The sequence below is a fragment of the Eublepharis macularius genome, chromosome 10, assembly GCF_028583425.1.
Source record: "Eublepharis macularius isolate TG4126 chromosome 10, MPM_Emac_v1.0, whole genome shotgun sequence".
Classification (NCBI taxonomy): domain Eukaryota; kingdom Metazoa; phylum Chordata; class Lepidosauria; order Squamata; family Eublepharidae; genus Eublepharis; species Eublepharis macularius.
Window position 1 is genome coordinate 2,933,462 of NC_072799.1, and position 23,502 is coordinate 2,956,963.

The 23,502-nt window shown below is 50.1% G+C and overlaps 1 protein-coding gene across 2 annotated transcripts; it reads right to left on the reverse strand.

Moving 5' to 3' along the window:
• Window positions 1–1,268: 1,268 nt before the first annotated feature.
• SPEF1 (sperm flagellar 1) lies at window positions 1,269–23,176 on the reverse strand. Of its 2 annotated transcripts, none has more exons than XM_054990208.1 (8): window positions 22,975–23,176; window positions 20,610–20,721; window positions 20,046–20,202; window positions 10,436–10,484; window positions 10,008–10,074; window positions 6,451–6,532; window positions 4,747–4,868; window positions 1,269–2,396 (listed from the first exon to the last, which is right to left on the reverse strand). In XM_054990208.1, exons 1-7 carry the CDS (start codon window positions 23,081–23,083, stop codon window positions 4,761–4,763), a joined length of 684 nt encoding a protein of 227 aa, XP_054846183.1. In that variant the 5' UTR covers window positions 23,084–23,176; the 3' UTR covers window positions 1,269–2,396; window positions 4,747–4,760. The 2 variants fall into 2 exon arrangements, with proteins under 2 accessions (XP_054846183.1, XP_054846184.1); XM_054990209.1 differs by having other exon boundaries at window positions 1,269–2,399.
• Between the last annotated feature and the right edge of the window lie 326 nt (window positions 23,177–23,502).

The following is a 23,502-nucleotide window of genomic DNA, read 5'->3' on the forward strand; positions in this document are numbered from 1 at the left end:
ATACAAATGTTTTAATATTTATGCATTGGGGGGTTGGGGAGAATAAACCATTTATCATTTTGAGGAAACTAGGAGATATTAATTCGAATTTCAAAATTGATGTAGAATAGCTTTAACTTTCACAGGGTGTGTTCTGGAAGCCAAAAGTGTCTTTAGGTATCCCTAAAGACATTTGGTCTTTAGTCTTTAGGTATTTATTGTGCCAATAAACATTTTGACGATGGCCATCACATTACAAAGCAGTTTAAACAAAAGACTTTTAACCTGCCCTGTGTCAAAATGTTTTAGATCCTGATGCCGGAGCATCCTGGAACCAATTTTTCATCCTGAGGTGACAACTGGGCCACTACACAGGTTTGAGGCCTCCGGGTTGGATATTTGCCAGCTGCCACTGGAAACAGGAACAGCCGGGCTCCCCCTCGGAGCTGTCCAAAACAGGCAAAGACCCCTAAGAACATAAGAACATAAGAGAAGCCATGTTGGATCAGGCCAATGGCCCATCCAGTCCAACACTCTGTGTCACACAGTGGCCAAAAACCAGGTGTCCTCAGGAGGTCTGCCAGTGGGGAAGGGACACTAGAAGCCCTCCCACTGATGCCCCCCCCCCAAACACCAAGAATACAGAGCATCACTGCCCTAGACAGAGAGTTCCATCTGTACCTTGTGGCTAATAGCCACTGCTGGACCTCTGCTCCATATGTTTATCCAGTCCCCTCCTGAAGCTGTCTGTGCTTGAAGCTGCCACCACCTCCTGAGGCAGTGAATTCCATTTGTTAATCACCCTTTGGGTGAAGAAGTACTTCCTTTTATCTGTTCTAACCCGACTGCTCAGCAATGCTTCTGCCTGAAATGTTGAAAGGTTACTGTTACACGAAGGGAGCATTGACTCTTGAAAGCTCATACTTTGGAAATCTAGTTGGTGTTTAAGGTGCTACTGGAACTGAATCTTGCTTTTCTATTGGAGTTATGCATGACGTTTTATTTATTTATTTATTTATTTATTTATTTATTTATTTATTTAATTACATTTCTAAACCGCTCTCCCCGTCAGACGGGCTCAGGGCAGTGTCAGACGGGCAGGGCTCTGTCTCCCGTGGCAGCCATTTTGTCACTGTCTCCCGTGGCAGCCATTTTATGGTTGGCTCTGTCTCCTGTGGCAGCCATTTTGTCACTGGTTCCACCTCCTGCAGCAGCCATTTTGTGGCTGTGCGCACACCACCCAATGTCAGAATTCCAAAGGTGCCCACAGGGTGCAAAAGGCTGAAGGATACCTTAGCTAGAGGGCCAGATAAGGCCCTTGCCTTTTATTGAGTACTTCAGACAAGCAAGAAGAGGAAAGAAGAATACAATCTTTTACTATCAGCAAGTCGTAAGCACAGCCTTTCTATAAAGAGGAGACTAAGCAGTGCCCCCCAACAACCCCACATTATGCAGCATGAGTATTGCTAGAGTTGCAAAATGACTGATTACCAACAACTAATCATCATGTGTGACAACTCGAGTGGGAAGGCCCGGTCATTCAGGCAGCCCTTTTTTGCATGTCAAAATTAGTAAGAGCGCTCTACCCACGTGCCCAGCACCGATGGCACATGACAAGTCTTGTCCATGCGCCAACAGGACATAGATGATATGCCAGCATGTTTTCCAAAGGTATGAACATCGGTATGTATCAGAGGCCTAATGCCTCTTCCTCTCTGTGCCTGCAACTTCATGTTTGAGGTGGTGGCCATGCTTCTTTATGGCAATAGGACAGCCATGTTTCTTTAAGGCAATAGCCAGATTGTGGTGGCCAGGCAGCTGCCGGTGACCAGCCTGGGGTCTGGCAAGTCATGGAGGGGGGGGGGGAGGTTTGGCTTGCTCCGTAATTTCAATTTCTCACAATTTGCAACACCTTGTAACTTCCACGGATGTCAGTTTCACTGTGGAAAACAGACATGCCATTCAGGTCTAGATGTCTTTGGGGGATGGTTGGGAGGGGTATTTCTTTTGGAAGCTCGGGGCGGGGAGTACAAGCTTATGGCTTACGATTATTCCTTGCAACGACAGGACATCGAGAGGCACTGAGAATAAATTGCTTATAGAACGTCCTGAGATTTAAACAGGAATTCCTGGGCAAAGGGTGTTGCGACTGTCCATGTGGCAAGCTCGAAAACCCACACAGCCGATACTGAGGTCCACACGGAGGTATATCAGCAGGTCTAGCTGAGAATGAATTCCATGGAGTCCAGGGAGAGGCTTATATAGGGTAGGCACCAGGTGTGTCAGTCCATCGTGCCAAGTGCTGCTCTTGAGATCTCTGGAGCTTCTATCGATGCTGAGATCATTGGTGCCGGTGGCTGCAAGAGGGCACAGGGGCATCCACAGGGGCAACTGCCTGGCGTCCAGCTCAGTGAATCCTGCTATGGGAAGACCCAATTCAAAACACTGCCAGAATCTGACAAAGTCCAGTACTGTTCACGCTGAAAGTCCCTGGGCCAAAAGGCCTCTGCCTCCACTGCCCACCTCCCCCAAATCTCCATTTCCCATATCTGGTAGCCCTGAAAATGCTAAAATACAAACTGCTGAGGAAACAGTAGCCATTACTACACAGTAATCAATCCCAGTAAATCTCAGCTCTTTGCATCATAGTGCATCATAGCACACAAACACACACACACACCCTAGTCTAGCTGTCTGGGTTAAGGGTATGCAGATGGGCTCGCTCGCTGCATTAGCCTGCTTGTGCCAAGATGGCAGGTCAGTGGCTACCCACCACATGACACACTAAAATCAGTTCTGTACCAGTGTCATGGGGAACTCTGGGAGTTGTAGTCTGACCGAGGCTCTGAAAATTAAATTAGAGGTCCCCTGGAATAAGAAAACGGAGAAGCGGGGAGAAGGACCAGCCATCAGCTCTGTGCTGCGGGGGCAACTTGACCACGATGGAAGAGAGGCTGCTCAAGATACAGTCAAACCCCGGAAGAGTTTGGAGATGGGAGGTTCCGAGGAAGTGGCGGAGCGCCCAAGATTAGATAGGATACAAAAGCACCAGGGGCTTCATCCCGAACAAATGGGACTGGCTCTCCAAAGCACCAGCCTACGACAGTTAAGGTTTTGTTTTGCGTCAATGCGTAATTATTTGACTTGAAACAAAAAGCAATCTGCAAACCATCAACCCAGTGAAGGCAACCAAACTACACAAGGCAGATGAGGCCACAGTTATTGCTCCATCTGTAAGGTGCAGTCACACCACTTGTGTCTGCCGAGGGACTAGACTACGCTTTGGCCTGCGAGCTGCAACCACATCTATGCGCCCTTATTGGGGGGATTTGCACCATTGGATGTGTACTCAACGCGCATCCACACCCTTTGCAATAGCTGCATGTACATCCACAAAGCTGGCCATATTGATTTCTAGGAGGCTTTGCGGGGGGGGGGGGGAATCTCCCTCTCAGCACCTCCCATGTGGCTGCCACCTCACCCCCAAAACTGGAGGCATGGCAGAAACATCACCTACAGATCTATGGAAATACACAGGACCCTTGCGAAGAGCTTAAAAGATCCTAGCCAATAAAGTTGGTTAGTCTTAAAGGTGCTACTGGACTCTTTTCTGTTTTGCTACTGTAGACTAACATGGCTAACTCCTCTGGATCTTAATGAAGCAGAAAGAGAAAGGAGCTCCCAGAAGGCCTGGACAAGGAGGAGACCCACTAGAAACCCAAACCTGGTTGTGCCCCTTAGCCTAAAGGAAGGTCTGGGGTGCAGAAGCCTCCCCTGCCCCCTACCCAAAGAGAATGTGTACACTCTAGGCGGGTTCTGTTATTCTGAGCTATGGAAATTGCTCCAGGATACTCAAGGTGAATGGAAGATCAAGAAAGGTAGCAGACTGTCTCTTGAGAAGGCCCCCTTGGGGTAGCCATTGGCCGCCCAGACTGAAAGAAGCACCAGGCTGTGGCTCCATCGCCTGCCACCTCCCTGGCTGCTCCAAAACCTCCAGATGAAGCCTGGCGATTCCCAGCATCATGGGTGTGCTGGGTGCAGGCACGAAGGCTGGCTTCGTCTGGAGAGGGGGGCCAATGGGTGGGTACTTCTAAGAGCCAAGCTGCAAGTGACGCCTGACACAGGTTGGACACTTGTCAGCTTCCCTCACGTTTTGATGGGAAATGTAGGCGTCCTGGTTTTACAGCTTGGCTCTCCATTACAGCTGCAAGACCAGGATGCCGACATTTCCCATCAAAACTTGAGGGAGGCTGACAAGTGTCCAACCTGTGTCAGGCGTCACTTGTAGCTTGGCTCCAAGTTTGTCAAACTCCAGAGTATGGGAGCTTACATTCCATCTTGGTGTGTGTGTGTGGGGGGGGGGGGGAATTCCTGCCAATCTTGGTTCTGACAAGGCTGGCCTGTGGGCAACATCAAAGGAGAAGGACCAGCCATCAGCAGGCGTGGTATTCGCCAGAGCAATCTGATCCAGGGCTTTCCTGGACCACAATGCATCTTGCAGAACCTAAGACACCACCTTCCCAGTGCCCGTCCTAGGCCGCTTCTTTATCCCAATTTCCCAAGGACTCTGTTCCCCCCCACACCTCCTGGGCACGAGCTGGGCTGCTCTGGAGAGGTCATTCTTCTAGGTCGGACCTGCCAGTCTTTGTTTGGACCGCCTCCCTGGAGCCTGAAGGCAGCTGCCAGGGTTGAAAAAGGAGGGGTGTTTGGGCAAGAGGAAAGCCTGAAACCATCCGGAGGGTTGGAGAGTCCCAGCTGGGCAGTCACCTGAGCTGGTCCGTTCATTTCTGTTTCTTTTCTGTTTGCTGCACTTGCCGAGTGAGTTTATCGATCCGAACGTTCTTCAGGTGCACGAGGTTCTCCAGCCTGCGCACTTTCAGCTGCAGGATCTGGGCCAAGGGAAAACACAGAAGACGTCATTTCTCCATGGCGCCAGGAGCTCCTCGTGGAGAGGAGGGGGGCAGCCCTCCCACTGCCGCCACAAAGCATTGCATGTCTACCACACACTTGGTTGATTGCCGTGGCTAACCAGCTGCTTCAAACTCACAGCGCTCCTGTGCAGTGAAGAAGATGGGATGAAGCACAGGGGTGGTTCATGGAGCTGGACTATCCTTTCGTCTACCTATCTACCAAGCCTTCTCCGTGTTCCTCCCCTATCAGGAGAGGGCATTCTCTGCAGTGGCCCCTAGACTTTGGAACTCCCTGCCCCATCAATAGGCATGCAGTTGAAACTGCTCGTTCCTGGCAGACATTTGGCAGCCTCAGGCCTCTGACGATGAGTCTCTCTACACAAGATGCCTCGGTGCGTGTTTGTCAAGTGTCGGGAGATGCAATGTTAGCTGGGAAGAGTAGTTTAAAAAGACAAAGACAGAGGAGATCGCTGGTCAGAGGGTTTGTTAATTCCATCTTTGCCTTCCCAAAGTCTCTGTCAATTTCACCTCTCCAGTCTAAATCTGTGTGGGGTGGCAACCAGAGGGCAGCGAGGAGTGGAAATGGGCTGGAGCTGCCTTCCAGAGCTGGGCTTGGACCTGGAGAGGTTCTAATGGGCTGAAGTTTCCCTTCTGGCATTTCACAGCCCCTTCACACAGCTCCAGTATATAGCAAAGCCTTTGCCCTGCCGCCAGCTCTGTCTTTTAAACTACCCTTCCTGGCTAACATTGCATCTTCTGACACGAGTTCTTCACATGTCAAATGTCTTGTGTAGAGAGACTCGATATTTGGTGGTTTCTCCATGTTCCTTCCATTTGTTTTTATTTTTTAAAAATCAGGCTAGGAGGATTGGTTTTGCTTGGGTTTTAGTTTGATTTTTCCTATGGGGTGTTTCTCTCTCTCTCTCTCTCTCTCTCTCTCTCTCTCTCTCTCTCTCTCTCTGTGAGTGTGTTTATACACACTTATAAAAAGAAAGGGTATTTTTAAGTCAAATAAGTTTTAAAGGAAATATGCTCTTGTATTATTGGGAATGGCTTTCTCTACCAGGTTTCTGTACTGGATGATAAACAAAACCTCTTGTTTAATGGCCTGAGATGGCCGGTGGTGACTCTGAGCTATTGACATTGAGTCACACTCTTCTTGTACAAACACTCTTGAAAGTTAAATGTGGGCAGAAGGCAGCAAAGGTGGATGCTGCCGGATAACGTGGCTGAGAGGTTTGGAGCAGGCAGAAGCTGCCTTTGGGGCCCTGGGGTGCTGGACTAAGATTGTTTGGGGCCAGTGTTGCCTGCCTGCCTGCTTCCCATCTCCTCAACCTGTACATTTTAAATATATTTTATTACACTAAAAGTCTCCAGTATGTTGTAGGAAATGACGTTGTAGGCAGTCGTCCCTGGAATTGCCCATCACTTGTGGAAGCAGAGAGTACAAAACAACAGCCAGACAAGGGAGGCTGGAAAGATGGGACAGATCCCCTGGGAAGGTGTGGGAAACAACGCCACGCATTTCCCAGGGAGACAGAGGAAAACAAGCAGCCCTTACCTGAACTGCCTCCTGGCATGCCAGCAGGGCTTGCTCGCGTTCGGCCAACTGGAGGCGCAAAGCAGACTCGCCTTTGGTCACCCTGGAGATGAAGGAAATTCGGACGGTCATTTGGGTCCAAAGGGCAGGCCACCCTCGGCATGAGTTCTTCTAAGCGACCCCCCTCCCCAGGAAGTGGGCACAGCTGCCTTGCTCGGGTGGGGGGAAAGTCCAGATCCAACAGAGCTCACGAGGAGGAGGTTTAGTCAACAGCCTCCCTTCCAATTGTTCTAGGCGCAGAGGATAGGTCTACAATCCATGATAGACATATGGAGCCTCTGTGTATACAGGCAGTCTTCCTCTGCGCCTAGAACAGGAGAGACCTCTTGGAAACCCAAGACGCACCACCTAAAGTCCCACAGTAGAAGAAAAGTGGGAACCAACTGGGAGAAGTATTCCATCCCACCCCTGTCCTCCTGCCTGGCTCTGCTCATCTTTCCCCGTATTCCAACCTGCCCATCTTATCCCACCCATTCTCCATGGAGCTCAGGGGGGCGTGCATCCTCCTCCATTCTTTCCCTCCTTAGGACAGCCCTGCAAGATAGGCTATGCTGAGAGCGATGGCTCAAGGTCATCTGTTCGTGGCTCTAACCACTACGCCACACTCCCTCTCCACGGTTCATCCCTGAACTGGCCGTCTCTGGCTTCCTCTCTGGAGCCTCCTCCTGTCTTGCCTGTTTGCCACATGGGCACCTGGGAATGCTGGTGCTTCCTTGAGGGCCTGCAGCAAACTGGGAAATGGAGCCGGGAGCTGCGTGCTTCCCTGGCATCTCCTCACGGTCCTGTGCCAGCCACGTAGTGAGCCCCTGCAGCTCTGAGCATGGCAAAAGCGGCTCTCCTGAAGGGGTGAAATAAGAGGGACAGTGTTGAGTAATGGGCGGAGTGTCAGATTAGGAATGAGGAGATCCGTGGTCAAATCCTTGTTCAGCCACGAGACTCACTTAGTGCCCTGGGGCCAGACTTTCAGAATAGCAAGATTTGACTCCAGTAACACGGTAGAGAGCAACTAGATTTCTAGGATATGAGCTTTTGAGGGTCAAATCTCCTTTTTTAATCCTGAATCATAGAATTATAGGGTTGGAAGGGACCTCCAGGGTCATCTAGTCCAACCCCCTGACCAGTGCTGGAAATTCATAACTACCTCCCCCCCCACACACACCCCAAACACACAGTGACCCCTGCTCCATGTCCAGAAGATGGCAAAAAATCCTCCAGGATCCCTGGCCAAACTGGCCTGGGGAAAATTGCTACCTGACCCCAAGGGGGTGATCAGCCTTACCTTGGGCACATAAGAAGGGGCCACAAGAACTGAGCACTGATGTAACCCTTCCTGCCCTCCCCCTCATGATCTGCCCAGGTTCACAGAATCAGCATTGCTGTCATGGCTGTCAGATGGCCATCTAGCCTGTGCTTAAAAACCTCCAAAGGAGGAGAGCCCACCACCTCCCGAGGAAGCCTCTTCCACTCAGGGACCACTCGAACTGTCAGGAAGTTTTCCTAATGTTTATCCGAAAACTCTTTTGATTTAATTTCAACCCATTGGTTCTGGTCCGACCTCCTTGGGCAGTGGAAAACAACTCTGCTCCATCCTCTATATTGCAGCCCTTGAAGTACTTGAAGATGGTTATCATATCGCCTCTCACTTGTCTCCTCTCCAGGCTAAACATACCGAGCTCCTTCAACCTTTCCTCATAGGACTTGGTCTCCAGACCCCTCACCATCCTGGACCTTTGACTCTTGAAAGTTCATACCCTGGAGATCTAGTTGGTTTCTAAGGTGCTCCTGGACCCAAATCTTGCTCTTATATTACAGACCAACACAACTACCCACCTGAAACTATCTTGCAGAATAAACTACTCAATGTGCATTTGCTATGAGGATAATGTAGGGAAAGAGAGAATTGTATAAAAAGCTCTGAGCTCCTTGGCCCGGGATTTTTTTTTTTTAAATGAGACAATCTGTTTGGGGTTCCAATATGGCACTAGTAGCCTTGGACCAGGGACTCTGGCAGGAAAAGCCCGGCAGAGATGGAAGAAGCTGGCTTGCTTGCTACCCTGCTTCAGCGGTGCCATTGTGGATTAGCAGAGGGTAGCACTGCAGCTATCAGCTCAGCATGGGACAAACAGAGACATGAAGCCACTTTATACTGAACTAGCTTGATACTCGTGCTTCGCTGTGGTATTTAACAACTTTAAATCCAGTTATAATACTTATGGGTATGTAACGTTTTTTGGTTTGTGTTGTGCATACTGTTTAGAACGTGGGGGGGTGAGGACCAATCAGGCTGCATATGCAAATGACCTCTGTGTTCCAACTGTCTGGGGGGGTGGGGGGAGGATGAAGTATGGAATGTTGCGAGCCCCAATCAGCCCGCATATGCAAATGATCTTGAAAGGCTGTCCCAATCAGGGAAGAGTGGCCAAGCTAGCAGTAGGTGTGTGTGTTGGTGGGGGAGAAGCAGGCAGCAGCCTGCCAGCCACACAGGGAAGCTGTATCCCTTTGGGAAAACACATTTTATCCCTTTTGACCCCCTTAGGTGGCAAATTTCTTTAAATCCCTTCTTAGCGGTTGTTTACATCATGAAAGGAATGTTCTCCCCAAATTTCATGTTTCTAGGTCCAGCGGTTTGGGCTGGGCGTTGATGAGTCAGTCGGGACACTTGTCTTTATACAGAGAGATCAGTCAAAGTCACTCTTGTCTTCTCAGACTGGCAGCAGCGCTCCAGGGTCTCATCACCTACTGTCTAGATGCCAGGACCGAACCTGGGACCTTCTGCATGCCAAGCCGATGCTCTACCACAGAGCCACGGCCCCTCCACAATTAAGCTCAGTTCTTTGGATGCTTCCCAAATTCTCTTCATTTGGATTTTGGGGTTCTGGGACCCTGGACACACAGCCATTTTCCATTGCTCCATTTTCTATTTGGATTTCGGCACAGAACATGGGGCGCGTACATCTCCCTGCAACTTGCGGTTCCTTCATGGGCCTCTGAACTGAACCTTGTGCTCGTGCATTAAACACTCCACAAAAGCCATCTGTAGGTGGCCGTGCATACAGTTTCCTCGAGATGCTTGCTGTGTGGTGTTTGACCAATATGCAGGAGCACAAGGGCATGTCAGTGGATGCCATCGTACGTACGATCGTATCAGCAGCCTGGCTTTTGAGCCACTTTTCACTGATTGTTGAGTCCACAGTGCACAGCAATACCCATTTCTACCAATAAATACCTGTTGTCTTAAATACGTGCTCCTGTGAGCTACTTGTGCTTCATGCGGTCTAATGTCAGCCCTAGAATTGCTTCTGTTCTGATTCAGCATTTCTTCAGCTCTGTATTGGATTCTTACTAATGCTATGCCTTTGTAAACTTCTATATATTTACCCCATGGCGTTGTTTATGGAAATGCCCTTGAAATGGACTGTACACTAATCTCACACTGTGTAATCCGCCTGGAATCTTAGTGTGAAAGGCGGACTATAAATGACATAAATAAAATAAATAAATAAAAATAGAACACTTACTTTTCAGATCCAGGAGAGTCCTGGTTGTAGGGCCCAGTGGAGTCCGTTTTAGCCTTTGGAGAAGAGCCTGGAAGACACAAGAGGCACAATGAAGGGGTGTGTGGATTCTGCCTCCATAACAAAAGGCAGTGTCTGCCTGCAGCTGTGTGGGTCCCTGGCCCACAGGCCCAGGTTTCCTTTCCTGTAAGAAAAAAATAAAAACATTGCAATGTCTCTTTTAACGGGAATCCAAACCGGATCCAGGATATTCAAGTTCAGCTGTAGCAATGAAAAAGCAACGCCATCTGCATAAAGGCATTAAGGCTGAGTGCGTTACAGCCTCACCCCATTCATTCTGAAATGCTGTGGCATTCCCAAGAAGGGGCTTCCCGGAGACCTCTGGCAGGCCATGGCTGCGAACGAGAGAGGCCCAATCTTAATTAGCCTACCTGTGTCCAGATAGTTGCTGTCCTCCAGTGCTGAGCGCATCCCCAGCTCCTGCAGAAAGAAGCAGAGGATGGACGTTGACAAGCGCAATGCTCACGTTTCCCTTCCTCTGGGAACTTTCATCATAGCACCCCGCTGCCCTGGGGAGCTCACGTTTCCCCCGCCCCTCTGCCACCAGTGGCTCAGCCGGTGGCTGTGGCACCTGCACGCCCAGAAAGTTTCCCAGAGGGGAGGCTGGGGTCTGGCAGCCATTTGGCAGGGCAGAGAAAGGCCTGCAGCAGCAGCAGTGGCGGGCAGCATCTAAGCACATCTGCGAGCGACTGAGGAACAGCGACACAAAACTATCTACGGAGGGCGCTGTGGAGATGGGAGGCTTGGAGGCAGGACCGGTTCCAGGTGTGGGGGGCAGGCAGGGCACCCCTGAGCTCCTTTCCCCACCAGCAGACCCCAGCTTACACTCTCCATCCTTCTTACCTACCACCCACCCAGGGCCCACATCAGCAGATATGGGCCCTGCTAGAAGCCCCCGGCCCCAGCAGCTGCTCCACCTCAGGGTATGCTGACACAGAGCTCCTTGAAGAAGATGCATCGTGAAGCAGGGTGGATTTGTTTCCCTACAACAGAAGGCAGAAACCCTCCTCTCCATTTGCATTGCTAGCGCTACCAGTACGGACACTGGGAAGAGAGATCAGAGGGTGGACCTGGGAGGTGTTGGCTGGGGGGTGGGTGGGAGGCCAGGAATGCCCCTTAAGCCAGTACAGAAGCTCCTACAGAGACAAAAAACTGAAGCCAAGAGGGTGCCCGCTTAGGACTGCCAGACCTCCATGTCAAAAATGTAAGTTGCTTTAGAAATGTGAGGCCAGATTGGTGGAGCTGAGACCTTGGAGGTGACTCTTTCTCTGCATTCAGCAGGGGGATCCTAGAGTTTGCAAGCTTCCCAGTGCTGGTCCCCCAACAAGGAAGGCATCTGCTAGAGGCCAGCTTTTGCCTTTCTGCCTTGCTCACAGACTTCCTGGAGGCATCTTGGCCGGTTGCTGTTGGAAACAAGAAGCTGTACCCCTACAGCCCCAGTCTGACCCTCTTTGTTAGATTCTTTTGCTTCCCAACAACCAAAATATACAACCCAATCTCTCTTTTATTTGGAAGTAAGGCCTGCTGAATGCCTGCTGCACTGTTTCATACCTGGCAATCCGTTTTTCTGTATCGTTTGTGATATATCTTGCCTTAGATTATTTGCACCCTTCTCTCATTCTTTAATCCTGCTCTTTATTGCATTGTTCATTAAGCATTCTGATTGCACTGCTTTATATCCTGCAATCCTATGGACAGTTACTCCAGTCTAAGACCATTGAAGTCAATGGGCTTAGGCTGGAACATAAGAGAACGTAAGCGAAGCCATGTTGGATCAGGCCAGAGGCCCATCCAGTCCAACGCTCTGTGTCACACAGTGGCCAAAACCCAGGTGTCCTCAGGAGGTCTTCCAGTGGGGAAGGGACACTAGAAGCCCTCCCACTGATTGCACCCCCCCCCAAACACCAAGAACACAGAGCCTCACTGCCCTAGACAGAGAGTGCCGTCTATACCTTGTGTCTCAAGGGGACGTGATGAACCATTTCTGCCTTTTCTGCATCCCAGCCTCCTGCTCAACATTTACAAACATCCAACACACCCTCTCTTGCCTCAATACTCCCCCCCCCCGAATTAAGCCTACAACCTTTAGAGGAAAAACAGGTGACAGCAAAAGAACCCTTAAGCTCATCTGAATGACTGATGAAGAACCAACAAGCTATGAGCCCTAATGGCTTGGAAGATAAAATACAGACTTACGTTGGGCAGGTATTTTTAATGGGTTAGGACCCAGAAATGATGTGAACGTAGGAGAAACTCCGGAGTTTCCAAAGATGCACAGGATGTGTGCTCTGAGACTGTGGCAGCAGAGTCTTCAGGGCCACACTGGAAGCCAAGCATTATAATGGGGCACTGAGGTTCTCTGGCCAACCTCCCCCTTTCCCCTGCAATCCACGGGAAAGCCTGGATTTCAGAACTAGGAACAGCTCCCAGGCCTGGTGTGATCGGAGCTGGGAACATTCAGCAGGAGGGGTTTGGCAGACGGCCGCAGCTTGTAAGGGCTCCGTCCCCATGGGAAGACGGCAGCATTGCAGCAGACTCCCAAATATGACCCATCTCTTGTAATGCTAGATCCCAGGAGCACCCAATGAAGTGGGGTGTAGTGGAGAGACAGTTTGGTGCAGTGGTTAAGAACGGCAGGACTCTAATCTGGAGAACCGGGTTTGATTCCCCACTCCTCCGCTTGAAGCCAGCTGGGAGACCTTAGGTCAGTCACTTAAGAACGGCAGGACTCTAATCTGGAGAGCCAGGTTTGATTCCCCACTCCTCCACCTGAAGCCAGCTGGGTGACCTTGGGTCAGTCACTTAAGAGCGGCAGGACTCTAATCTGGAGAGCCAGGTTTGATTCCCCACTCCTCCACCTGAAGCCAGCTGGGGGACCTTGGGTCAGTCACAGCTCTCTCGGAGCTATCTCAGCCCACCAACCGCACAGGGTGATTGTCATGAGGATAATAATAACACATGGTTGTTGTGGGTTTTCCGGGCTGTATTGCCGTGGTCTTGGCATTGTAGTTCCTGACGTTTCGCCAGCAGCTGTGGCTGGCATCTTCAGAGGTGTAGCACCAAAAGACAGAGATCTCTCAGTGTCACAGTGTGGAAAAGATGTAGGTCATTTGTATCTACTCAGGAGGGGTGGGGTTGAGCTGAGTCATCCTGTAAGAGTTTCCCAGGGTGTGGAATGCTAATGGCGGGAGGCTTCACTGTATCCTGAGGAGGTTCTTTTGCATATGGATTGGTACTTGATGTGCTAATCTTCTCTGCAGGGCTATTGTCAGGGATAGAATGTTTTGTTAGCCTGGTGTTATTCAGAACTGGCAACCATGCTCGGTTCATTCTTAAGGTTTCTTCTTTCCTGTTGAAGTTTTGCTTATGCTTGTGAATTTCAATGGCTTCCCTGTGCAGTCTGACAAAGTAGTTGGAAGTGTTGTCCAGTATTTTGGTGTCCTGGAATAAGATACTGTGCCCTGTTTGAGTTAGGCTATGTTCAGCCACTGCTGATTTTTCAGGTTGTCCCAGTCTGCAGTGTCTTTCGTGTTCTTTTATTCTTGTCTGGATGCTACGCTTTGTGGTCCCAATGTAAACTTGTCCACAGCTGCAGGGTATACGGTATACTCCTGCAGAGGTTAGGGGGTCTCTACTGTCTTTTGCTGATCGTAGCATCTGTTGTATTTTTCGGGTGGGTCTGAATACTGCTTGAAGGTTATGCTTTTTCATAAGCTTTCCCATCTGATCAGTAATTCCTTTGATATATGGCAGAAACACTTTTCCTGTGGGAGACTGTTTTTCTTTGGTTGTTTGATTCATCCTGGGTTTGATTGCTCTTCGGATTTCATTTCTGGAGTAGCCATTTGCCTGAAGTGCGTGGTTTAGATGATTAATTTCCTCATTGAGAAAGTGCGGCTCACATATCCGTCTTGCACGCTCCACTAATGTTTTCATTATGCCTCTTTTCTGTCGGGGATGGTGATTAGTGGATCGTGCAAGACGGATATGTGAGCCGCACTTTCTCAATGAGGAAATTAATCATCTAAACCACGCACTTCAGGCAAATGGCTACTCCAGAAATGAAATCCGAAGAGCAATCAAACCCAGGATGAATCAAACAACCAAAGAAAAACAGTCTCCCACAGGAAAAGTGTTTCTGCCATATATCAAAGGAATTACTGATCAGATGGGAAAGCTTATGAAAAAGCATAACCTTCAAGCAGTATTCAGACCCACCCGAAAAATACAACAGATGCTACGATCAGCAAAAGACAGTAGAGACCCCCCTAACCTCTGCAGGAGTATACCGTATACCCTGCAGCTGTGGACAAGTTTACATCGGGACCACAAAGCGTAGCATCCAGACAAGAATAAAAGAACACGAAAGACACTGCAGACTGGGACAACCTGAAAAATCAGCAGTGGCTGAACATAGCCTAACTCAAACAGGGCACAGTATCTTATTCCAGGACACCAAAATACTGGACAACACTTCCAAACTACTTTGTCAGACTGCACAGGGAAGCCATTGAAATTCACAAGCATAAGCAAAACTTCAACAGGAAAGAAGAAACCTTAAGAATGAACCGAGCATGGTTGCCAGTTCTGAATAACACCAGGCTAACAAAACATTCTATCCCTGACAATAGCCCTGCAGAGAAGATTAGCACATCAAGTACCAATCCATATGCAAAAGAACCTCCTCAGGATACAGTGAAGCCTCCCGCCATTAGCATTCCACACCCTGGGAAACTCTTACAGGATGACTCAGCTCAACCCCACCCCTCCTGAGTAGATACAAATGACCTACATCTTTTCCACACTGTGACACTGAGAGATCTCTGTCTTTTGGTGCTACACCTCTGAAGATGCCAGCCACAGCTGCTGGCGAAACGTCAGGAACTACAATGCCAAGACCACGGCAATACAGCCCGGAAAACCCACAACAACCATCGTTCTCCGGCCGTGAAAGCCTTCGACAATAATAACACACTTTGTAAACTACTGAGTAGGCATTAAATTGTCCTGAAGGGCGGTATTAAATCGAATGTTGTTATTATTATTATTATTATTTGATGGGCAACACAATCAAGAGAGAAAAAAGGAAGTATTTCTTTCCTCAATGAGTAATTAAGCTGTGGGATTCACTGCTGGTGAATGTAGAGACAGCCATGAGCAGCTTGGCTTCAAAAGCAGATTTGACACATTCATGGTGGGGCGGTCTATCAGTGATTACTAACCAAGAGGACTGAAGTGAACCTCCATATCCAGAGGAGTTAGCTGTGTTAGTGTGTAGTTGCAAAACAGTAAAGAGTCCAGTAGCACCTTTAAGACGAACCAACTTTATTGTAGCAGAAGCTTTCAAGAACCACAGCTTTCTTCATCAGATGCAACAGGCTGCATCTGACAAAGAGAGCTGTGGTTCTCGAAAGCTTATGCTACAATAAAGTTGCATCTGACAAAGAGAGCTGTGGTTCTCGAAAGTTTATGCTACAATAAAGTTAGTTAGTCTTAAAGGTGCTACTGGACTCCATGTCCAGAGGCACTGCACCTCTGATTGCTGGAGCTAGGAGGCAACAGACGTCGGTCTCTATGCCGTTGGGCTTCCAGAAACAGAAACCTTCACTAGATGGACCCTCACCGGACTTCTCTAGCAGGGCTCTTCTCATATTCTTATGAGCTGTGGGGCCAGAAAGAAGCGGAACCAAGCTTTAGCAGTGGAGGGCATGAGAGCTGAGCCAGCACTCCTCATCGCTGCTGGCTGGCCTGACCTGAGTGTCCCCCGTGGCACTGCCAGCATCCCTGAGGGCCAGTGGGAACTTTTCCAGAAAGCTCACGAGCCAAGCCACCCTTAATTTCTGTTCTTTAGACCATACAGTGCTCCTTGATAAAAAGGAAACAAACCAATCCCAACTGTAGTGAAGGCAGGCAAATAAACCTGATCAGAAGGGAGTCGGGAGCCACTGGCAGGCAACTGGCACCGCACAACATCTCTTCTGTGGCAAAGCCGCTCCTGGCGCTCTGCCCCTGCACAGCCAGAAGACCTGTGGTTGGCGGTGGTGGTGGATTAAGGCAGCAGGTGGTCCAGTTGCCAGCAGTTAGGGGAGTCAGCTAGCAGGAATGTTTAGTAGCCTAAGGAGAAAAGGGGCTTTGGTGGGCTGTCACCCCAGAGTGCCCTGACCTGGATAGCCCAGGTGAGCCTGATCACATCAGATCTCAGAAGCTAAGCAGGGTCAGCCTTGTTTGGCAATTGGGAGACCTCCAACAAAGACCAGGGTTGCAGAGGCAGGCAACGGCAAACCACCTCTGTTAGTCTCCTGCCAGGAAAACCCCGCCAGGGGTCGCCATAAGTCAGCTATGACTTGAGGGCACTCTCCACCACCTCCCCAGAGCAACTCTGCTCCTTAGAACTTAGACAGAGTGGAAAGCCCCCCAATTTAACGCTCTTCTTTTATATCAGCTGCATCGGCGATCTTTCTGCATTGAGAAGCAAGGTAGCAATCAAATCAGTCAACAAAACACGGCGCGTGTTATAAGGGCACAGAGTGGAATCTGGATTTTTATAGCTCGTCCTTCATCTGCTCTCTGTGTTCTGAGATCAAGAGCATCCTTAAGCTAGAGGGGGGCGTGTGTGACGTTTTGAAATACGGGACCACCTCTTAGGGAAGGGACGCCCCAGAAATCTGCAGTGTCTGGCAGTCCTAACTCCTGCCCAGCCACATGGCTTGGCTCGGCTAGACAGAAAGAAGGAGCAAGCAGAACTTCCATGCAGGCAAAGGACCAGTGGCTGGAAAAGGCTTAGACCTGGGGAGGCGGAGACGAAAAAGTGCAGAGACTGCAGGAGTCCACTGTGGTAGGTGGACGGCCCTGGAAAGAAGAAAAGGCGTGAAACAAAAATCCCAGGAGCGTTGAACTGACCTGCGGCCATTTTCAAAAAGAGGGCTTGTGTTTCCGTGTTTGTGTATGTGCCACACTCCCCGTTGCATCTCCTACTGTTTCTCCCTGGCAGTTTTTACTAGTTCACTAGTTCTCACAGTGGAGGTAAAGCAGTTATGCTAACTTCAGCCTGCAAATGGCGGAAAGTTCTTGCAGTCAAAAAGAAATCCCCTGCACACTGAAAACTAGATGCTAAGGAAATGGCTTCTGACCTGGCTTGACATGCTAGTTTTCTATATGCAGTGATTTTTTCCCCTCCGATGTGAGCACTTGGTCATATGATTCCCCCTCTGTCACAGCCCAGATAACAGTTTGACCACCTTAGGGAGTCATATATACAAACCTCCCAAATCTCTTTTCTTGAGAACATCTGTTTTGGCCCTGAGACCATTTTAACGGATCCCTTCAGCCACAGGCCTTCTTTTCCTGAGCTGGGACTTAAAACCCAATCCTATGCACGTAAATACCACAGAACTCAATGGGGCTTATACCTGAAGAAATGTGTGTTCTGGCATCACAGCCAAAGGCCAGTCAGCCAACCACTGGCCATGGGGCAGCTGTAAGAAAAATGTCCTTTGCCCCAAGAACTATGCATCTGCCTGCTTTCCAGCAATCAGGCGCTGCAAAACCCATGACCTGTTAATGAAGCTGCACATAAAGCTGGGATCAATGCCACCCAATAATGGTCAGTTTTACTCAGGAGCAAGCTCTGTCAAATTCAGTGAAGACCCAAACTCCATGATAAGCAGAGTTCCGTAATTCTTTCACTTTTAAAAAAAATCGCAAACAACCTGGGGCAGACAGAGTTAGAGAAGACAGAAGAGGCTGTTCAACTCTTTACAGTTGTCCACTCAAAACTGTAGACCCCGCAGTGTCTTTCCACCCATAGGGAGGAGAGACTCAGAAAAGCTTATATTTTTCCTCGGTGGTTGAAAAAATCTCTGGGGTGGGTGATTTTGGGATGGGAAAAGACCCAAGGCGGACATGTTGCCATTTTCTATTTCACTCCAGGATGCTTGTGATGAAATGAATGAAAGACTTGTGAAACTCTACGTAACACACAGTTGGAGGCTGTATTGTAGGTGCGCAGGGGCAGTCTTAGCCAATGGGCAACAAAGACATATATCATGCCATACATGCCTGTCTGCATATCTGCCATGAATGTATTCTGTGTTATGTGCTGGTCCTCTGAGGGCATGAGAAGTTTCTTATTGATGTTAAGACAGTAGGTTATCTTGCAAGTATTTACGTTCTCTTTTCCCTGCTGCCTCCAGCAAGTGTCCTTGAAAGCCGGCTGTGGCCAGTGTGAAATGTATCCGTCTTGGGAACTGAGATGATTTTATTCTTTGTTCTGTCTAGCTTCTCCTTCTCACCTCCCCCCCACCTGCTCCTTCGCACCCAAACTTTAATGGTCCCTATCCTGATAGTGGGAACTTTCCCTATAACTACCACCGACCCCATCCACATCACTTTTGCCAATTTCACTTGTCTGAGCACCTCGAACTTGATGGATTCCTAATAAAGTTACTTTAGCCAATACACCTGCGTGTTTGCTGTGGAGAACTTGAGGAACCTACCTGCCAAGGACTGACAGCTGCCCCAGACCCTACACTTGTGGGGGCTGACTGCACACAGCCCCAACCCCTCAAAGGGGATAAAGGGGCAGAGAAGGAAGAGGAGGAAGAGGAAGAAATAACAGTAGCAGCAACTGCTGCTTGCATTTGCCCTGTCTAGGCCTGGGGCATCACTGGCTCCACCCACATTGCACATGGAGAAGGCAACTCTCTGCTTGGCTCCAGCAGGAGGGAGGGCTGGGGAGGCAGTGGTTCCAGGGCCCCATCCTGGACAAGTATGGGTGCTCGAGAAGGCACTTTATCTGCCTTCCACATTCCCAACGTCTGCTGAAGCAGCTCAAGTCCGCCCTCTGATGCCTGCCAAGAAGATCACACGGGAGCTGTTCCCTTCTGTGATGGGACCGTTCTCATTCATGCCTCGTATTTATTTCTATTTATTTAGAGAAAAAGTCATGCCACCTCTCCAGGAACCTGTCCAACGAGATGAAGAAAATAAAAATATTCAGTGACCCAGGTCTCTGATGGCCAGCTGAGACATGATTCAGGAAATCCATACTCTCTTGTGTGGTGTTGGTGGCGCTGGTTTTACCAAGTTAATTGGAAACTAGTTGCTTTGCAGATTGGAGATGTAGAATGGGGAAAAGGGGGGTACTTTTCTCCTCATGCCTTCTCAGATGAAAATACCCCTCCCCCATAAGCCTTGAGTCTCAGTGAGAAAGGTAGGCTATAAATAAATAAATAAATAAATAAATAAATAAATAAATAAATAAATAAAGGATTTGTAATGGTAGAGGATGCAGCCAATCCCTTACTCAAGAGGTGCTCTGGGATCTCTGATCCTTTTAAAATGATAGCTATTTCACTTAGATTTCTATTCTGCATTTTCTTCCAGGGTAGGGTATACATTCCCCATTTCACAACAACCTTGAGAGGCAGGTTGGGCTCGGAGAGTGTTATTAGCCCCTGATCACCCACTGAGTTTCATGCCTGAGGGGCAATCTGGCAGAGGCAGGATTCGGCCTCTCTAGCCCAAGGCTGTTTCCCCACGTCTCAAACACTCATGGAACACTGGGGGCTCTATTGCACAATCTCTGACATCCCTGTGGCGCCACGAAAACAGAATCATAACTGCCTGCCTCCATTTTGGAAACGGTGGCGTCAGAAATCGCGCAAAGCCGGCAGCATTCCGTGGGTGTTTAAGACATGGGGAAACGACCCTAGTCTGACACCAAACTGCTACACCACACACTTGCCTCCCCTTTTGTATGCCCCCTCCTCAACTCAGCTTCAGTTCTTTAGTCTATGAAATGGGGATAATCGTGCCTGATTGCATGAGGTGCTGGTGAGGCTGAAAAGGGGACCGTTGTTATCTCTGCCAGACCCAGGATAGGAGCTACATTGGAGCTAAGGAAACAGAGAAGGATTTCTGGATTTGCTGTAAAAAGGCAAAGCAGGGCTGAGCACCACCTGCCTCTTGGTATCTACTGACCTGGTAAGAGGTGGACAACACCTTGGCTTGCTTCTGCTTCTCCTCGATCTTCTGCCTCAACGGAATCAGAACCAGCTCTACCACTCCAGGCGAACACTGAACAATCTTCCGGATCACGTCTTCCGGGACGGAGAAGTTCAGCTTGTTCAGTACTTTCCTACAAAAGGAGGAACAATACAGAATATGGATCCCTTTCCCAGGGCAAACTGTGTCGGCTGCATCCCACACTGCATGCTGGGTGCCAAGCTCTGGGCATACCTCGAGGGTAGAGTTATCTTAAAACTGACCCAGGGCTTTGAGTAATGCAAGAAAATGGGAATGGATTTCCCTGCAGAGCTGAATTCTGACGATATTTCAAAATTTAGTTATAGCAAAAAGGGGGGTGATTCACAGGGGTACACAGGCTTCAGGGCCAAACTTCAAAGACCAATTTGAGGATTCAGTATCAGGCAACCCCCTGATACAGACATTCTGGCAAGAGAATTTGCCCTTGAGGGGTCCCCTTGAAAATTCCGAGTTGCGGTGCTGGATTTCCAATTCAGAATTCCCCTCCGGGATACCGACCTGTTCAGATGTCCCCAGTTGGACAGCTTCTGTTGGGTAGAATTAGCTGGAACGTAATTGTGCATTTCCACCATTTTGGGGAAGTAGAATTTCACCACTTCAGCTGCCAGGACTGGATGGGAAACAAAAGGAAGACATGGGAGGGGGTTGTGATGCCCCCCCCCAAGAAAGAAAGGGGCTGCCAACCAACTGGCCTTAGACTCCTCCCAGAGGCAGCCCCCCTTCTAATGGGCTTCACTCATTGCAGCTGGAGTCTACTCAGAGTAAAAGCCAACATTTGAAATGGACATTCCAACACGGCTGCTTCTGTTTCATCCATAGTTGACTTCATTCATACTGTGATTTTCCCCCAGTTGGGACTCTCTTTTTTAAGAGAGGCCTCACCACAGCTTCCTTCAACACCCCGGGAAAAGCCCCAGAGCTTAACGATGAATTCATCATATCCTCCAATTGGGCCCCCAAAGTATTGGTGCTGGCTTTTACCAGCCGTGACGGGCAGGGGTCCAGGGAACACGTAGTGGGCCTAACCAGCCGCAGGATCCTGTCCACATCCTCCCGAGAGACCAGGCTGAAGTGATCTAAAATCGGACCAGAAGGCAGCCAAGGGGCCTCCCGTTCCCTCATTGTATCAACCATGGCTGGCAGATTGCACCGGAGAGACAAGATTTTATCTGCAAAGAAGCTCCCCAAAGCCTCGCAGCTAATGGCCGAATTCCTAATTTGACAGTCTGCCTGCGAGAGGGAGACTAGAGATGGAACAGCTTGAAACAATTTTGCCGGGCGTGAGCTTGCAGACGCTATGGAGGCAGCGAAGTACTCCCTCTTCATCGCCTTCGCAGCCACCTCGTAGGCCTTCATAAATGCTCTAGCCGTCTCAGTTTCCGTTTCATCTGACGTAGCTCCTCCGTATACCAAGAAGCCAGTCTGACACGGGGACGGAGAGGGTGACGGGGAGCGACCTCGTCGATGGCTTTCGAGAGACGGTCCTGCCAATCTCCCACCAGCTCATCCAACGAACCGCCAGGGGGCATCGGATCCCGCAGAGCATTCTGGAAACCAATTGGATCCATGAGTCTCCGCGGGCGAGCATAAATCAGCTCGCCGCCCATGCAGGAGGGGGTTGGCACTCCCAGGACTTGGTGGTCTGACCACGGCACCACTGTAATAGCATCTAGGTCCACCTGAACCCCCACCCCAAAGATCAGATCCAGCATGTGGCCCGCTTGATGTGTAGGAGCAGAAACAAACTGGGAGAGTCCCAGTGCTGCCATGGGCGACACCAGGTCCGCAGCCTGAGAAGAGGCAGTGTCATCGACATGGACACTGAAGTCACCCAAGACCAACAGCCTAGGGTGCTCCAACGCCCACCCCGATACCACCTCCAACAGGTTCGACAGGGAAGCTACTGGTGCGCTAGGCGGTCGGTACACCAAGTAGATAGCAAAACTCTCCTCTGCATCCCACACCAGGCCAACACAGTCAGTGCCAGCGATCTTTGGTGAGGGGAGGGTCTGCTTGTTTCTTTCAGATTTCTGTAACTCATTCCCTCTTGTGTTGTTTACTGAATGTCCCAGCCGTTGATCGTATTGACTCACACTGTGTAGTCCTCCTTGAGTCTCAGAAAGAAAGGCGGACTACAGATAACTTGGATAAAGTAAATTAAAAAATATATGTGGACGAGTGCATCTCTGCATCTGAACGGCAGGGAAAATTTCATTTCTGACTTTTTACCAGCACCAATGGGGGGGGGGGGGTTCAATGTGTATGGTAAGAGCAGCGGTAGGCCCATGCTCTAAGGTTGCCAACATTGGTTGGGGAAAATCCTGGAGATTTGGGAGTGGAGCTTGGGAAGGGCGGGGTTTGGGGAGAGACCTCCGCGGGGTATAATGCCATAGGATCCAGCCTCCAAAGCAGCTGTTTTCTCCAGGGGAACAGATCTCTATAGCATGGGGATCAGTTGTAATTCTGTGAGAACACCAGGCTCCACCAGGAGGTTGGCAACCCTAAAATTCAGCACAAAGCAAGGAAGCAGAGAGGGCCGGTGTGGCTCTGTGCATTTCTTCTGCTCACCCTCCCCTCCCCTCCCAGACAACAGAACCCACCCACCTAGGCGTGCCATCTCCAGGTCGGGAAACTGCGGGAGATTTGAGGGTGGAACCTAGGCAAGGGAGGGCAGGATTTAGGGGTTGGGGTATATAATGCCACCAAGACCGCCCTCCAAAGCAGCCATTCCTTTCCAGGGGAGCTGATCTCTGTTGCCCGGAGATGAGTTGCCATTCCAGGGCCTCGCCAGGCCGCACCTGGAGGTTGGCAACCCTACCTCTGCAGCCCCAGGAGGCGCCCCCTCCCCTTCCCCTCTCCCCACCTCCGTCGCTGAAGTCCCGGGCGATGTTCCTCTTGGGGCGGGAGAGCGGGATGGCGTCGACCCAGCTGTAGAGCTCCTGCAGGCTCTCCTCGTCCAGCTCGTGGGCCATGCCGGCGCCGCCTCTACCTCCCGCCCGCGGCTGGCAACGGGAGCCCTCCGCCTCCCTGGTGGCGAGCAGGGCTGCGGGACGCCATGGTGTTTGCGTTCGTGGCCATGGCAACAGGGCCAGCAGCATTCTGGGAATGGTAGTTCGGCTCGCCCCGGCCGCGGCAGGGTTGCTAGGCAACGGGCGCGGCCTAGCAGCGCTTAGCAACGCGGGCCCAGGACGGGGAGGCGGATGCTGGAGACGGGCCCAGGCCTCCGGAAGAGGGGCTTGGGTTGCCAACGTCCAGGTGGTGGGTGCTCTCGGGATTACAGCCGCTCTCCAGGCTGCAGAGAGCAGTTCCCCTGGGGAAAATAGTAGAGTCCAGTGGCACGTTTAAGACCAACCAGCTTTATGGTAGCATAAGCTTTCGAGAACCACAGCTC

Excerpts from the sequence above, each read along its gene's own strand:
- SPEF1 (XM_054990208.1), bottom strand. The coding sequence starts at position 23,083 with ATGGCCCACGAGCTGGACGAGGAGAGCCTGCAGGAGCTCTACAGCTGG. Across the intron at positions 20,722-22,974 it reads CCGGGACTTCAGCGACGGAG|TCCTGGCAGCTGAAGTGGTG; the intron begins GTGGGGAGAGGG and ends TTTCCCATCCAG. Across the intron at positions 10,075-10,435 it reads CAGCAACTATCTGGACACAG|GCTCTTCTCCAAAGGCTAAA; the intron begins GTAGGCTAATTA and ends TGTGTCTTCCAG.